The sequence below is a fragment of the Histoplasma capsulatum genome, genomic scaffold, assembly GCF_000149585.1.
Source record: "Histoplasma capsulatum NAm1 scaffold_6 genomic scaffold, whole genome shotgun sequence".
Taxonomy (NCBI): domain Eukaryota; kingdom Fungi; phylum Ascomycota; class Eurotiomycetes; order Onygenales; family Ajellomycetaceae; genus Histoplasma; species Histoplasma mississippiense.
In genome coordinates this window covers 116,521-130,977 of record NW_001813977.1, presented here as the reverse complement: position 1 = coordinate 130,977, position 14,457 = coordinate 116,521, and the positions used below count along the sequence as shown (strand labels likewise).

Below are 14,457 nucleotides of genomic sequence, written 5' to 3'. Positions count from 1 at the left end.
ATTGGAATTGCCGAAGCCCGAAGTCGCTGGCCTCCGCATTGGCGCTTTCTCCTCCGCCATCAATGATCTTGATATCCATGATCTCCAGCTTCAGCGCCATCTTGCACCTCACAGCGCTGTATCCTCACTTCCGTTAGGCCATTCGTTTGCCGTTGAGCTTTGGGATCTGTTTTTGGGGAGCGTACCAGTGTCATCCGTTGTTTTTTTCTGGGCTGGCCTCTCGTCAAGTCGCCAATCATGCCGGCTCAATCGCCGTACCCGCCATTAGAGATTCCAAATATCGATGTATGGACTCTTCTTTTCGAGAATAAGTGGGAGCCTTTCCCTGATGATCAAGGTTTGTTGATAGATGCAATCTCACCGATCAGCCGTTTAGAAGCTAAATCCAAACTCTCTTAACTTCTACTAATGCGCTGACGAATAGTGATGCTCGAGGATGCCGATACCCTCCGCTCATACACCTATTCCCAAGTGAAGTCCACCGCCCTGGACTTTGGAATAGGTCTAAAGGCCAATTGGGATTGGCAAAAGGGCGACGTCTTAGCCATCATCTCCCCCAACAACATCGACATGCCCCCCGTGATGTGGGGAGCCCATTGGGCTGGCGGTGTCGTCTCCCCAGCAAACCCGACTTATACCGTGGATGAATTGGCCTTCCAGCTCAAGGGGACAAACGCCAAAGCGCTCGTTACTCAAATGGCGCTCCTGCCCACTGCCACCGCCGCCGCGAAACTGGCCGGGATTCCTGACAGCCGTATCATCCTGCTGGGCGATGCGCGGGACCCGAGTGCGAAGTTTAAACATTTCACCTCAGTGCGGAATATATCGAAAGCCACGAGATATCGCAAGACGCGCATCGATCCAGCGAAGGACCTGGCCTTTCTGTGTTTTAGTTCGGGGACGACCGGTGTGCCCAAGGGCGTTATGCTGTCGCATCGCAATATCGTTTCGAATATCCTACAGTTTACTGCTGGAGAGCTGGGAAACCTGAGCTGGGATAGAGATAAAGTGTTGGCTTTTCTACCATTCTTCCACATATACGGTACACACCCGCCTATTCCCAGCCCTCCTTGGTTCAAATTTTCTTTATCGTCCGCAGTATCTAATGTGCAAAACTTCAGGGTTGACCTGCATCATTCATAAATCCATGTACACTGGCTTGCATCTGGTAGTAATGTCCAAATTCGACATCGAAAAATGGTGCGCCCACGTCCAGAAGTTCCGCATCACCTTCTCCTACATCGTACCCCCCGTCGTCGTCCTCCTCGCAAAACACCCCGTCGTCGACAAGTACAACCTCTCCTCCCTGAGACTTCTGAACTGCGGTGCAGCGCCGCTCAGTCGTGAACTCGTCGAAGCCATGTCCACCCGCATCAAGACGGGTGTCAAGCAGGGCTACGGTCTCAGCGAGACGAGCCCCACAACCCATACGCAAACATGGGCGGATTGGGACAAATACATCGGCTCAGTTGGCCGCTTGCTACCGAATCAGGAAATCAAGTATATGACTTCGCCCGACGATGGCTGCGAGCCTGTCGAGCTGCCCATTGGGCAAACAGGAGAGATCTATATCCGTGGCCCCAACGTCTTTCTTGGATACTTGAACAACCCAGAGGCGACGGCGCAGTGTCTTTCCGCCGATGGCTGGTTCCGCACCGGCGATGTTGGACATCAGGACGAGCATGGTAATCTATACATAACCGATCGCGTCAAGGAGCTCATCAAATACAAGGGGTTCCAGGTTGCCCCGGCGGAGCTTGAGGGTATTCTCATGGAGAACGAGGCGATCGATGACGCTGCGGTCATTGGAGTTGAGAGCGAAGAGCATGGTTCTGAGGTACCGCGCGCCTACGTTGTGTTGAAAGACAAAGCTGCGGGGCCCGCGGCAGAGAAGGCGGAAGCGGAGAAGATCATGAATTGGCTTGCGGGTAAGGTGGCTCCTCATAAACGGCTGCGCGGAGGGGTGAGGTTCATCGACGAGATTCCTAAAAGCCCCAGTGGGAAGATTTTGAGACGTACACTGAAGGAACGGGCGGAAAAGGAGAATGCTGATGGTCGGATGAAGGCCAAACTGTAGCCCATCCTAATTTTCCTTTGGGCATTTCATTCTTTCGGCTTCCTGTTTGCGCGAAGCTTTTAGTTTCCAGGCTAATAAATTTAGCCTGTGACCTTTCGATTCGGTGATCCTGGTTAGTTTGCGTGCGATTTTTAGAGGTAAAGATTCTAGAGTAGAGTATATCTGTACTTATCTATATATATATATGTGTGGGTTTGAGTCTAACATCGCTTTTGTCTCCTTTGCTTCCCTTGAAATGGAATAGTTTAAAAGGCGGTGAACCAATCTTTTCGAAAGATGTCCATGCAACAATAGAGAAATAATTGCTTTATGTAAATTTTATAGCCCGCAAGTGAATATCTTTAAGATTGAATAATAGCTATTCAAGTAACCAAAAGGAGTCTAAGCCATGTATTAAAATAATTTTGCACACAAGATGTTTCCCTATGACCGACTTCATCGGTATTTATTGCTATCAATAGGAAACACGAAAACCCATATTTGGAGCACATAGATGATGAAGCTTTCCCCGACATGCAAAAATTAGTTGTCTCCCTCTCCCCCGCTGTCCCAACTAGCCCTCCATTACAAACGAACAAAGCAAGCAGCGTGTTCAAAATACTTGGAAAAAAAAAAAAAAAAAACCCCGAATACCCCAAAACATGCGATCCCGTTTCTCTAGTAAGTGAAGAACAAGAGAAACGTGGCTTATGCCTCGCATTGTTGATAAAGCGGAACCTCTTGGCAAAGCTCATTGGCCGGCTTCGTGTTATCGTCGCAAAGGATCTTGCACTCGGTAGATTCGGGAGTGAAGACGAGGTACTCGAAGTTCTTGAATGGCAGACGGAATTGCTTGTTGATGTTGTCGTTGTCCTTGCTGGCCTTGTAGCCAGCCCGGCAGGCACAGTGGAAGCGCTTGCCCGTGTTGATGCAGGAAGTGGTTATATCACAGTGGTTCTGGCCCGAGATAGGGTTGCAGGTGCCGCAGACGGGGGCGGGATGTGGCTTGGGCTTCTTATGAGTAGGGTACTTATCAATAGGGTGCTTGTCGTCAACGGGATACTTGTGAGTAGGGTATTTGTCGGTGGGATATTTGTCGGTGGGATATTTGTCGGTGGGATATTTGTCGGTGGGATATTTGTCGGTGGGATATTTGTCGGTGGGATGCTTGTCGTCAACGGGATACTTGTGAGTAGGATATTTGTCGATGGGATATTTGTCGGTGGGATATTTGTCGGTGGGATATTTGTCGGTGGGATATTTGTCGGTGGGATATTTGTCGGTGGGGTATTTGTCGGTGGGGTACTTGTCGGTAGGGTACTTGTCCGTGGGATACTCTCCCGGACGAGCAGCCACGAGGAGGGAGGAGCTGGCAAGGAGAAGGAGGGTTGAGATCGATTTGATGTTCAGCATTTTTGCGGTTGATTATTATTGAGCTGCGATTAAAATGGGTTTTGATATATTGTAAGTCGATTGGGAATGATGGAAGAGCTTTTCTACATTAAATATATGTATTGGAAAAAATAAGTATTTGTAGATCTTCGACTCAGGGAACGAACGACTGGGTGCTTGTAAAAAAAAAAAAAAAAAAGGAAAAAGAAGAAGTAAAAAGAGAGCAAATTCGCACCTTTTTATATCTTTGAGCCTTCTCCGTGGCCTGCTTTCAACCCCTCTCCAGCATCCTACCCGCCTGGTTCCTGATAGGCCATGTTCAAAAACCTGTCCATTCAATAGGCAGTGTCTCATCATGGGCAGGCTAACTGATGCCAGCAACAGAAACATGGACAAGAGTCAAATTCAAAATAGAATAATATATGACGTCTGTCCACACAACTAGCCAAATCAATGGGAAGTATGGCAGTGTACCAGTACTCAGAGTTGCCTTCGTAGCAAGAAGCTGTGGTAACACATTATTGCATCACTGCGCTGTGGTAAAGCTGCAACTTGGTGACTTATCGAACCATCTATGAATCACGCCTAGACCACTAGCGCCCCGTCACATACGAAGGGCTATGCATGGCTGTGGATTTTCAATGAGCTGAATGCACGATCAAGAGAGCACCGAAAATGTCGCAAAGCGAACGAATTATTTGTTCGCAAAACTCTATCTGTCAGGGCCCAAAGGTTAAATAAACATGGGTTGCTTGAACAAGGTACAGGCGAAAGGAGAATCGACGAAGTGGATACTCCATGAAAACATAATTCTGTCGTCCTGGATTCTCGATTCGATTTTTCCAAGGTTATCTGTTGTCTTGAATGAAATCAAGATACAACACTTCCAGATCTGCCGACATCGAGGAATGTACGACCTGTATGTATTCCATTGGAAGTAGCCACCAGTTCTTGCGATTGTAGCCGAAGCGTAGAAAGATTTGAGTGAAAACCAGTACTAGCTCCGTACAACGCCGGCTTTGGAGAGACAAGATGCTTCAGCTTCAGCTTCAGCCTCGGGATCGCAGGGATCAGAGTCGATGGGACGAACCAGCAAAGCAATAGCCATGTACTGTCCTCGTGCATTGTTATCAAGATTTCGGCTATGCATCCCTGACGATGGTGGTGATGTCGTTGAGTTGAGGCTGCAGTCGGGCGATCCTTGCCGCGAGTGGAAACAGCGAAAATCTGGGGTAGCTGGGGGGACGCTGTGATTGGTTCGATGATGAAGAAAGCGGAGCCTCTTGCGGCTGAATAAAGCTTAGTGTTGTTTATATTTGGGACTTCTATTCCTGGCCGCTAAACCGGAAATGGAAATCCAGATCGGCAATCTGCAGAGCCTCCAGCCCTAAATTCGATCATGATCGAGTCATTTATTCTCAATTCATTTACTACTAACTAGTTAAGACTATTTGACCAAGGATTGCAACCCTATTCCCCTTGTTTGGCAAATCTCCTGGATGGTCCTGGTTTTTGATCTTGTGTGGGTGCCATGCAAATATTCCTGAAGCCCGATTATCCTTTTACCACTCACAAATATCAAATATTGCACCTCTAGGCCGTTCCGCAGCAGAGGGCAAACGCCGCATTCTTTCTCCAGAAGAAGAGAAGAGAAGACAATAGAAATATACAGCCGTCAGCTGCATCTGCTTTATGCCATCGAGTCAAATATAGTTAATGATACAGATCGACTTTGGTTCAAAACATCAGAAACCCAGCAAATTAGAATGCAGGGTTCACCTGCAGGACCGGCCCAGGATGTAGTTCGTTCAACGATCTCTCCTGTAGAATACGAAGGGAAAAGACAGGCACCCTTTCTCTGCTCAAAGTGCATAATGATATTCCTTTGCTTTCCTTCTTTTTTTTCTTTTTCCTGTCCTTTTTGCTTTTTCATTTGCCTCCTGTTTTTGAGACAATGTTCGAATCGAGCCTTAGCAGGATCGAGTCGTGATCGCTCAACCATAACGCATTTCATGGTTGCAAGAACCAATCATCCATCATTTGCAGTTGCTCATGTTGTGCGAAATCAAGTCTGGATTTTTTGCTCTTCTTGCCACAGATCCCACCAAACTGCTGTCTGCATTCTTCGTTGGTCGGTTTCTCCCCGCTTCCCATGTAACTCTCACATTCATGCTAACTCCATGTCTCCATGTTGTTCCAAAACGATCCGCGGTCACACAGATGTCTCAGAGGTTTGCGGCACTGCTCCCTCGTGTTTTGGGTCCAAAACCCCGCTTCTCGTTTGTGTTTCCTCACGAAGTAGGACAGAGTTTCTATCTATATAACTTTTCAAGTGGTATTTTCATCTTGTCAATAGCTCGAGCTGTTCGATTGTGACAGGTGAAGATCGGTAGACATGCCACGTCTTCCTATCATTCTTCCATCACTTGTTGAAGTACAGTTGTGACAAACTAAAATGCCAACCGAAAAGGAAAGCTCAAGATCTATATACCTTGCAGAATTGGTTGACCTGGGAGTTGTTGAACGCTTTTGACTTTTATCCATCAAGAGAGAGATCAACTCAATGGGAAACTACGAAATTATTTCCGGCCCAAACATACAATTTCTTTCGATATCTTGTCAAGTCTTTCCGGCTTGTGCTAACGTTGCCATTCATCAAAGACCAGTGATTATTATCACATGTCAATATTTAGAGAAAGCACTTTGCTTGCTAAAATCCCTTTTCATAATTTAGTGGATTAAGGTTCAAAGCGTCAAAATAAAAAGAGCTTTTTCTTGATATTCTAGAAAATCCTTCCTGCCCTATCAACGCCCTGCCAATATTCATGGACGAATAAAAACACATCGCATACATAACCTTGCATAAGAAGCGAGACGCATTTCAAGCAAAAGGTGAACCAAATCAGATATATTATTGGACTGGATATCTGTGACAAAGGAATATATTAGAGACATCCTGTACCTAGAAGGAGACAACGTTCGGGAAAATTCCTGCATGGCAGGATCCCTGTTTCCCCATCATTCCAAATCAGAGCTTTGATTGTCTCATATAAGGTTCATAAGCTCGTCATCTTCGATCTCAACGAAAACAAGGCGAGTCCCATTGCCGATAACTTGCCAAACCTAGAAGAGAAAGGGGATAAGTATTTAACACGATGACAATGTTCAAGGGATACAGAGCGTAGGAAAACCTAAGAACAGGGGACACAACAAAACTCACGTTTAGGCTCGTGTATTCGTCAATAGTCTGGCTGAGCTGATCATCCGTGAAGCCTTTCGCTAGGACACGTTCTCTCACTCTCCGCATGCTTAACTCCCCTTCGTTCCCATCTTCCACGGCCGCAGCACCACTCTCTCGCATACCCCGGATGAGGTTGTATATCTTGCTCATAGGGCTCTGATCACCATCACCCTGGGAATCGTGGTATAAGCTCGCCTTGCTCACTGCGGTTAGTCGTAGAGCTTCATCCACGTCTTCGGTAATCACTTCCTCGCTGAAGCGAAGACGGGCGAGAGCTTGTGATAGACGGAGTATACCTAGAAGGGTACGTGGAGATGTGTGTGAGAATTGCTTCTTGCTGGCCTCGTTGCGCTTTTGTTCTTGGCGCAGCCGAACGTAGGAGCCAACCATATAATCGGATACTCGTTTGGGGACGTTGGGTCGGTAGGTACGAGCTTTAGCAATATATTGTCGGATTTCGTGGGGTGAGAAAACTACGTTATTTTCGTCCGTCTCAGGATGCTTATTGTGCATATGGACGTATGCGACGTGATTAGCAAGCTCTTCATCAGCATCGCGAGAAGGCGTATCCAACATTAAGAACAGGACATCAAATCGGGAGAGCAGGGCAGCCGGGAGGTTAATGTTCTCAACCGGTGATATGCGCGGGTTATATCGGCCGTAGAGGGGATTGGCTGCTGCTAGAATCGATGTGCGAGCATTGAGTGTGGTTGAAATGCCAGCTTTGGAAATGGATATTGTTTGTTGTTCCATGACCTCATGAATTGCAGTTCGGTCCCCATCGTCCATTTTATCGAATTCGTCAATACAACATATTCCATTGTCCGCCAACACCAAAGCACCCCCCTCTAGCACCATCTCATCTGTAACGGGATCACGCATCACCGCTGCAGTAAGGCCGACACCGGTGCTTCCGCGTCCAGTAGTATAAACACCACGGGGAGCAACTTTAGTGATGTACTTCAATAACTGAGATTTGGCAACGCCAGGATCACCCATAAGACAGATATTAATATCACCACGAATACGCATTCCATCTCCCATTTCTTTGGTGACTCCTCCAATCAAAAGTAGGAGCAACGCCTTCTTAACGTCAAGATGGCCATAGATTTCAGGGGCAATGGAACGTGATAGGTATTCGTACATGTTTCCTGAGCTTTGATGTTGAGTTATCTTCTGGAGAGTTCGCGAGTCCATGACTAGATTCTCATAGGCCTTTTTATGTTGGGTTATGTGCTGTGCTTCTAGATACGTATCTGTAAGAAGGCCTGCTTTGATCGCTCTGAATCCAGTGTAAGGTATTGGGAGGAAGATCCCAGCAATATCAACTACATCACCAGGATTAACCTGTCGTACAAGGCTTCCATGGCAATGAACCGTTAGAGTGCGTGGAATGTGGCCAATGGGGACTTGATCTGCCATCTCCTGAATTTTAACCTCTTGGAATGGAATAAACTTTGAGGCTCTGGTAGAAAGAAACAGTTGTCCCTTGGTGTTATTCTGCAGGCATTCGGCAGATGGACACTCGAAAAGTGGAGAGAATTGCTTTGAGACAACAGGTTGGAAGACTTCAGATCCGCAACGATCGCAAGAGTAGGCATTTATCTTAACAGCAGGCTTGACATCCGAAACCCTGGTGGTGATGCCCCGCACTGTAATAAGGTGGCCAAGGTGTTCGCCGCGAACATTTCGAACAGCTATTGCCTTGCTTCGATCGGTGCTAGAACCCGAGGTGGTCAATGGCTTGAAATTTAAAGTATAGCGGCGGGTCAGTTCTGGAGGAAAAATTGAGGGTGGTAGGCCTGGTTCAGATTCAGGATCTGCTTCAGCAGCCAGGGTCATTGTTTCGTTTCTTCGCTCGCGCTGAGACATAATTATATCAAGGACATCATCTTTAAATCTGTGGGTAGAATTGAAATCAGAAGGACGTTCCCTTCCATATTCGATGCAGGAACGGGACCGGATGAAGAACTCACGAAACTTCCTTTGTCTCTTTGGGCATTACTTGGTCGACCGCATTGGAGAATACATCAATGTATCGTTTTGCATTACCTTCGATGTTTTCCAGAATGTTTGAATCAGGACCATCTGGCAGGGATTTGATGTACTATAATTATCACTTCATAGTTAGAAGAGCTGATGGAACAAACGTTGCCCAAAGTGCTTCCTACTGTCTCTAGATCATCTAATTCTATAAGAATATTGGACCTTGTTCGGTCTGCAACCTCTTGCAACATCTGCATGTACTTCAATTTCGGCTTTTTTGATCGCGCGGTTCTCATTTGTTGACCATCAACATCGTCCATGAAATCGTACTCGTCGCTTGTGTTGTCGCCATCAATATGAAGGCCTTCAATTGCCTCAGTAGCAGCATTCTCTGAGGCCGATTCGAAGCTCTTAAAAGTCTGAAGGAAGTCCTTGAAAATCTCTTGTTGAACTGCATACTTGACGGGAGCGCGATACTGAAGTAGCGCCATAGCGAAGCATTCACCAGAGAGGATGGTAGTGCAGTTGGAAGAGAGGTTGATATTGTCGTAGGGTGGTGTGGTTATTTTGCGGGCAGTTGTTGCAAATTGAAAACGGAACTTGAGCTTTGGATGTGTTCGTTTCCTTCCCAAAGGGTGAACTTAGCTGCTTTGCGCGCGTCTACGCGACGTGAACGCGTTTCCGAACTTCAAAATGCCCTTCTAACCTCCTAGTTAGGACTAGCGTTCCTCGGAGCGGATTAAGATTCGGCCCGGTCCCCGGCCGAGCACTCGTGCGGGCCGAAGAAACATCCCGGAACAGCGATATATTTCTACAGCCAGAGCGCGGTGGTAGCTCATTTTGAGAGCATTTTATTCCCTTCACAGCATCCCCTCTTTTTTGGGTAGATACATCTGCAAAGGGTGGCCTCCTTTTTGATAATTGTCCTACCATGGCTCCCGGTAACAGGAAGGCGTCCACTACGGCGGAGGTGGTCCTTGTTCCACTCAAGAATTGTCTTGCTAACTTGCCGCCGTCGCTGGTGGCATTGTTGGTGAACGCGAATACGGTAAGGTTATTGAATATCAACTTCTGCATCTAGTGGCCTAAGGGTTCTTTGTTTCGCAGCCTGCCCAAAACGTCGTTGTCGAGCTTCAATACCGCCCCGCATCCAGCACATCGACTGCGAGCCAGCCGCAAAAATGCGCATACGTGGGTTGGACAGGTATGCCAAGTAAGCGAAGGTTTGCTCCCGTAGTCAGCAAAGATGGAATAAGTGGTGTTGGGGACTTCTCGAGGGAGCAGGAGATCCCGACTGTTGAAATCGATTCCACTTTCGGGAGAGTTTTGGGCTTGAGTGACGGTCAAAGGGTGAGTATCAAACAGGTCAAAAAATCTGATTTCACTCCGCTAACTGTCAATTAGGCCGGCTTGCTGTTGCATCTTGACCCTTTAGTGGCGCATACTGTTAATATTGAACCTTTAACACCAGCTGATTGGGAGAGTAGGTGTTGGAACTCTCGTTATCTCTTACTTGACTATGCTAACTGGGCGTTGGTAGTTATTGAACTGCATGCTACATTCCTAGAGCTTAATCTCTTGTCTCAAATTCGGGCTCTTCCAAATCCGGCGTACAGTGGTACAACAGTTGGGCAGATATCGCATTCCCATCCCCTCACTTTACACCTATCACCCACCTCCACGGCCAACATCACAATCACATCTCTGACACCGCCTGCACCTGCGAACTCTCCATTTGCAAAAATCGCACAAGATGCTGAAGTTGTAGTTGCTCCAAAAATTCGCCCAAAGTCCGGCGGGCATTCACGCAGCGAGAATAGAAGCATCACTAGTACTGGTCGGAAAAGCGTAAGCGGTCGCAGTAGTGGGGGCACTGTCCGCCCAAAAAGCAACCATTCTGATTCAGCGTCGCACGGTGCAGTCTACCTTCGAAGCGTGGATCGGCGCCACATGCAGGATTGGTTCGACGAGGATTCGGATACCCAGAAAAACGAAGGGTTTAGGATATGGATTGATCGAGGGATCCTTGAGAAAAATGAGCTCCGGGGAACAGTATGGGCATGCGTTTCAATTGTTACCCCGGCCGGATTACTTCCACCTGTTGATCCACAACAGCAGCTGCAGAAAAAGGAGCAGGAGTCTTCCGATGCCGGAAAGCCTTCGAAGAAAATTGTTGCCAGAGTTCTACCTTGGCATGAGAGTCCTGATTGTCAACATGTCGCTCTTTCATCCCATCTCTGCTCCGCACTTGGATCCGATGGAATGGTTGGAGGAATTGTCCGTGTTGAGGCCGCTCCGCCTCAAATTCCACACTCTTCGGTAAAATCCATTAAAATTTTTCCTTTCGCCTCCAGCTTTTCTAACAAGAAAGATGGGTTAAAATTCGGTGGTGATTCCTCTGCTTACCGGGATTCGTTGGGTGAACGTATCAAGCTCTTGTATGGCAGTCCGGGATCTGATTCAGGTATGTTATCGGGCGCTATAACTGATGGAATGATTTTACCCAAGCTTGAAAACCAGGCTGCCTCCTTAGAACTTGAAGGGGGGATTGTTCGCTTCGACCCGCCTTTAAATTCATCATCAGAGACCAATAAGGTAGCATTTGGCTGGCTTCTCGGCTCGGAATGTAAAATAAATCTTGATATCCAACCAGAGATAACAAAACCGCAGGACAGTGTCCCGTCCTTCGCTCCATCGATTGACCCGATCCCGGATGACGCGCCTGATTTGGTGGGAATAGACACAGTTATCGAAAATTGCCTCTCAAATCTTACTCGATCGTCCTCGATTCTTCTCACCGGTGGATTAGGTGCTGGCAAAACATCCTTGTGTCAGTTGTTAGCTCACAATTTACGCGAGGATTACCTTTTTAACGTGTCTTTCTTCTCTTGCCGCAAGCTGGTGACGGACGAAACACGCATCTCTACAATTAAGGAAACGTTCCATCGGCTCTTCCTGTCAGCGTCTTGGTGTGCGCGACAGGGTGGCCAGTCTCTTGTGATTTTGGATGACCTGGACCGTCTCTGCCCGGTAGAAACAGAACTTCAGGTTGGCGGCGAGAATGGAAGGAGTCGCCAAATTAGCGAGATTGTTTGTTTAACTGTACGAGAATTTTGTTCAGCCAACTCCTCTGTCGTGTTACTTGCAACGGCACAGGCGAAGGAGTCACTCAACAATGTTATTGTTGGAGGCCATGTCGTTCGGGAAATCATTAGTTTGAAGGCGCCAAACAAGGATGGAAGAAGAATGGTTCTTGAAAAATTAACAGCGGCAGATGGACCAGTTACAAGATTCCAGAATGTGGTCAATGGTCATTTAAGAAACCAAAGTTCATCCACTCAAGACTCCTGGCTCGAACCATCAGATCCCGGCAGCCGACCTGGTTCATCGGGACAGTCTGATGGTTTTATCCTTAGCCGAGACCTGGATTTCCTTGACTTAGCTGGGAAGACAGACGGATACATGCCTGGTGACCTCGTTCTGCTAACCGCTCGCGCCAGAAATGAAGCTTTGATCCGTTCAGTTCAAGATACATCATCCACTTCCTGTGCGATCACACTAGGCACGCAAGATTTCTCCCACGCACTCAAGGGCTTCACACCTGCTTCTCTCCGTAACGTGACCCTGACATCCTCCTCAACCGCTTTTGCGTCAATTGGCGGTCTTCATGAAACCAGAAAAACTCTCCTTGAAACCCTGCAATATCCCACCACATATGCCCCAATATTCGCTCAGTGTCCACTCCGTCTACGTTCCGGCCTTTTGCTATATGGGTTCCCAGGCTGCGGAAAAACCCTTCTTGCAAGTGCGGTGGCAGGGGAATGCGGGCTCAATTTCATCAGTGTAAAGGGTCCCGAGATCCTCAACAAATATATTGGTGCAAGTGAAAAGAGTGTCCGCGACTTGTTTGAGAGAGCAGAGGCTGCTAGGCCCTGTATCCTGTTCTTTGACGAATTTGATAGTATCGCGCCAAAACGGGGACATGACTCTACCGGAGTTACTGACAGAGTGGTCAATCAGCTTCTTACTCAGATGGACGGGGCGGAGGGTCTTTCAGGTGTATACGTCCTAGCGGCCACATCTCGACCGGACCTTATCGATCCCGCATTACTCCGCCCCGGACGCCTGGATAAGTCGCTTCTGTGTGACATGCCCTCCCACTCGGACCGAGTGGATATCGTCCAGGCGTTGAGTAAGCAACTCAAGCTTAGCGAGGAAGTAATCGCGCGTGTCGACGAAATTGCAGATCGGACTAAAGGATACTCTGGCGCCGACCTGCAGGCGGTTGTTTACAACGCACACCTCGAAGCAATCCACGACGCGCTAGGTGACCGATCTTCTGACTCCAATAATCCCCAAAATAGGCCGAAACGACCAGCAATTACAAATGGGGTCATCCCAGTCGTCAATGGCAATACCAAGGCCAGCACAGAAAAGATCGACAAGAAACCCTTCATACAATTTCTCTACTCATCAGATGAACATGCTACAGCGGTAGCTTCTCGAACACGTTTAATAGAAGGATCCGCATCGTCTCTACCACCTCCCGCTATCGTTGCTGCGAAACTCGACGCAATTAAACAAGCCCGTAAACGCCAGCGCCAATGTCAACAAGAACTAGAGGCATCAGATCAGTTAGTTAATGCTGCTTCTCTCGGTGCCAATGGCGCGACTGCTGCGGATAAAGATGCCAGTGACGACATCTATATTTGCTGGACCCACATGGAGCGATCCCTCGCAACCACTCGTTGTTCCATTAGTGACGTAGAGCGCAACCGCCTCGAAGCTATTTACAAAGAATTTATTGTTGGGAGGAACGGGGAGATGCCTACCGGTGAGGGCGGGCGGGAGATTGGAGGAAGGACGAGTTTGATGTGACATGTGTCTTTGTATATTGTATATATTATTATCATATATTCTCCTGCATTTTCCGGTATTTTCTGTTGTACATCCAATTGCTCATATTGCTTGGCATTGCCGGGAGGATACAGATTACAGAGATTGCATTTGTTTGTACTGTACAGTACGGAGTAGGGCGCTGGGAATCGAACGTTCTAATGGCTCGGCGCGGGGAACCCCTTTTCTTTCAAGGAACATGAAAGCAAGGACACTCCTCAGATATTATCAATGCTATTTTAAGCTTTCATGAGTGGGAGTATTCTTCACTAGCCATTGATTGAGCTTTGAGACTACCCCATCCACCATATCCGCCATTGTCTACCTGGAGAGACGAAGAGGTATGAGAAAATAGTCTTTTAAAAAAGAGAGCGGACGGATCCTCAAAGCTCTCTCCTCGCAATCAATGTTATCTTATTCAGACAGTGAATAGCAATGCTTTTCTTCCTCTATCAGTCCCAAACTTCTTCGGCTAACAAAGTCAAAATGCACCACTCACTCATGATCAGAATCATGATAAAAACGAAAAATAAACTCCCTTCCTCCAATTCCCTCGCCCCGTTCACCAATCTCAGCTCATTTCCAAACTTTTCGTTATTCTGAATACCTAGGCCTTTCATCCCACTAGCCAATACCTCACGAAGACGCATCGATAAAACAGTGTCATAATCCGGGTCCTTCGCTGGGCTCTCAGCTTTGGACATCAACCCCTCATACAAGGAAGCCGGAAGGCCAAATCCGGATATATTCCGCCCAATGGATTGGAGAGTATACCTCTCCAGGTAACCCCCTGGTCCTGATAAGGGCCATAGGTCGTATGCAGTGCTCGTCTCAATCTTCTCAGCCCACCCGTGTTCTCCTGAATCTTGGCTTGGGGATAGGTCAT

General features: G+C 47.6%; 4 protein-coding genes across 4 annotated transcripts; 2 read left to right on the top strand and 2 right to left on the bottom strand.

Moving 5' to 3' along the window:
- Positions 1–237: 237 nt before the first annotated feature.
- Positions 238–2,077, top strand: HCAG_06371 (hypothetical protein; the record flags this gene model as incomplete). The annotated part of the gene is made up of 3 exons (XM_001538716.1): positions 238–337; positions 425–1,042; positions 1,173–2,077. The coding sequence occupies 3 exons, from the start codon at positions 238–240 to the stop codon at positions 2,075–2,077; spliced, it is 1,623 nt and encodes a 540-aa protein (XP_001538766.1).
- Positions 2,078–2,764: 687 nt separating this feature from the next.
- HCAG_06370 (conserved hypothetical protein) lies at positions 2,765–3,469 on the bottom strand (the record flags this gene model as incomplete). Its single annotated transcript, XM_001538715.1, has 1 exon — positions 2,765–3,469. The coding sequence occupies one exon, from the start codon at positions 3,467–3,469 to the stop codon at positions 2,765–2,767; it is 705 nt and encodes a 234-aa protein (XP_001538765.1).
- Positions 3,470–6,493: 3,024 nt separating this feature from the next.
- Positions 6,494–9,166, bottom strand: HCAG_06369 (DNA replication licensing factor CDC47; the record flags this gene model as incomplete). The annotated part of the gene is made up of 4 exons (XM_001538714.1): positions 6,494–6,571; positions 6,669–8,589; positions 8,666–8,796; positions 8,840–9,166. The coding sequence occupies 4 exons, from the start codon at positions 9,164–9,166 to the stop codon at positions 6,494–6,496; spliced, it is 2,457 nt and encodes an 818-aa protein (XP_001538764.1).
- A 440-nt stretch (positions 9,167–9,606) lies between these two features.
- HCAG_06368 (hypothetical protein) lies at positions 9,607–13,553 on the top strand (the record flags this gene model as incomplete). The annotated part of the gene is made up of 5 exons (XM_001538713.1): positions 9,607–9,723; positions 9,757–9,879; positions 10,080–10,158; positions 10,216–11,139; positions 11,329–13,553. 5 exons carry the CDS (start codon positions 9,607–9,609, stop codon positions 13,551–13,553), a joined length of 3,468 nt encoding a protein of 1,155 aa, XP_001538763.1.
- Between the last annotated feature and the right edge of the window lie 904 nt (positions 13,554–14,457).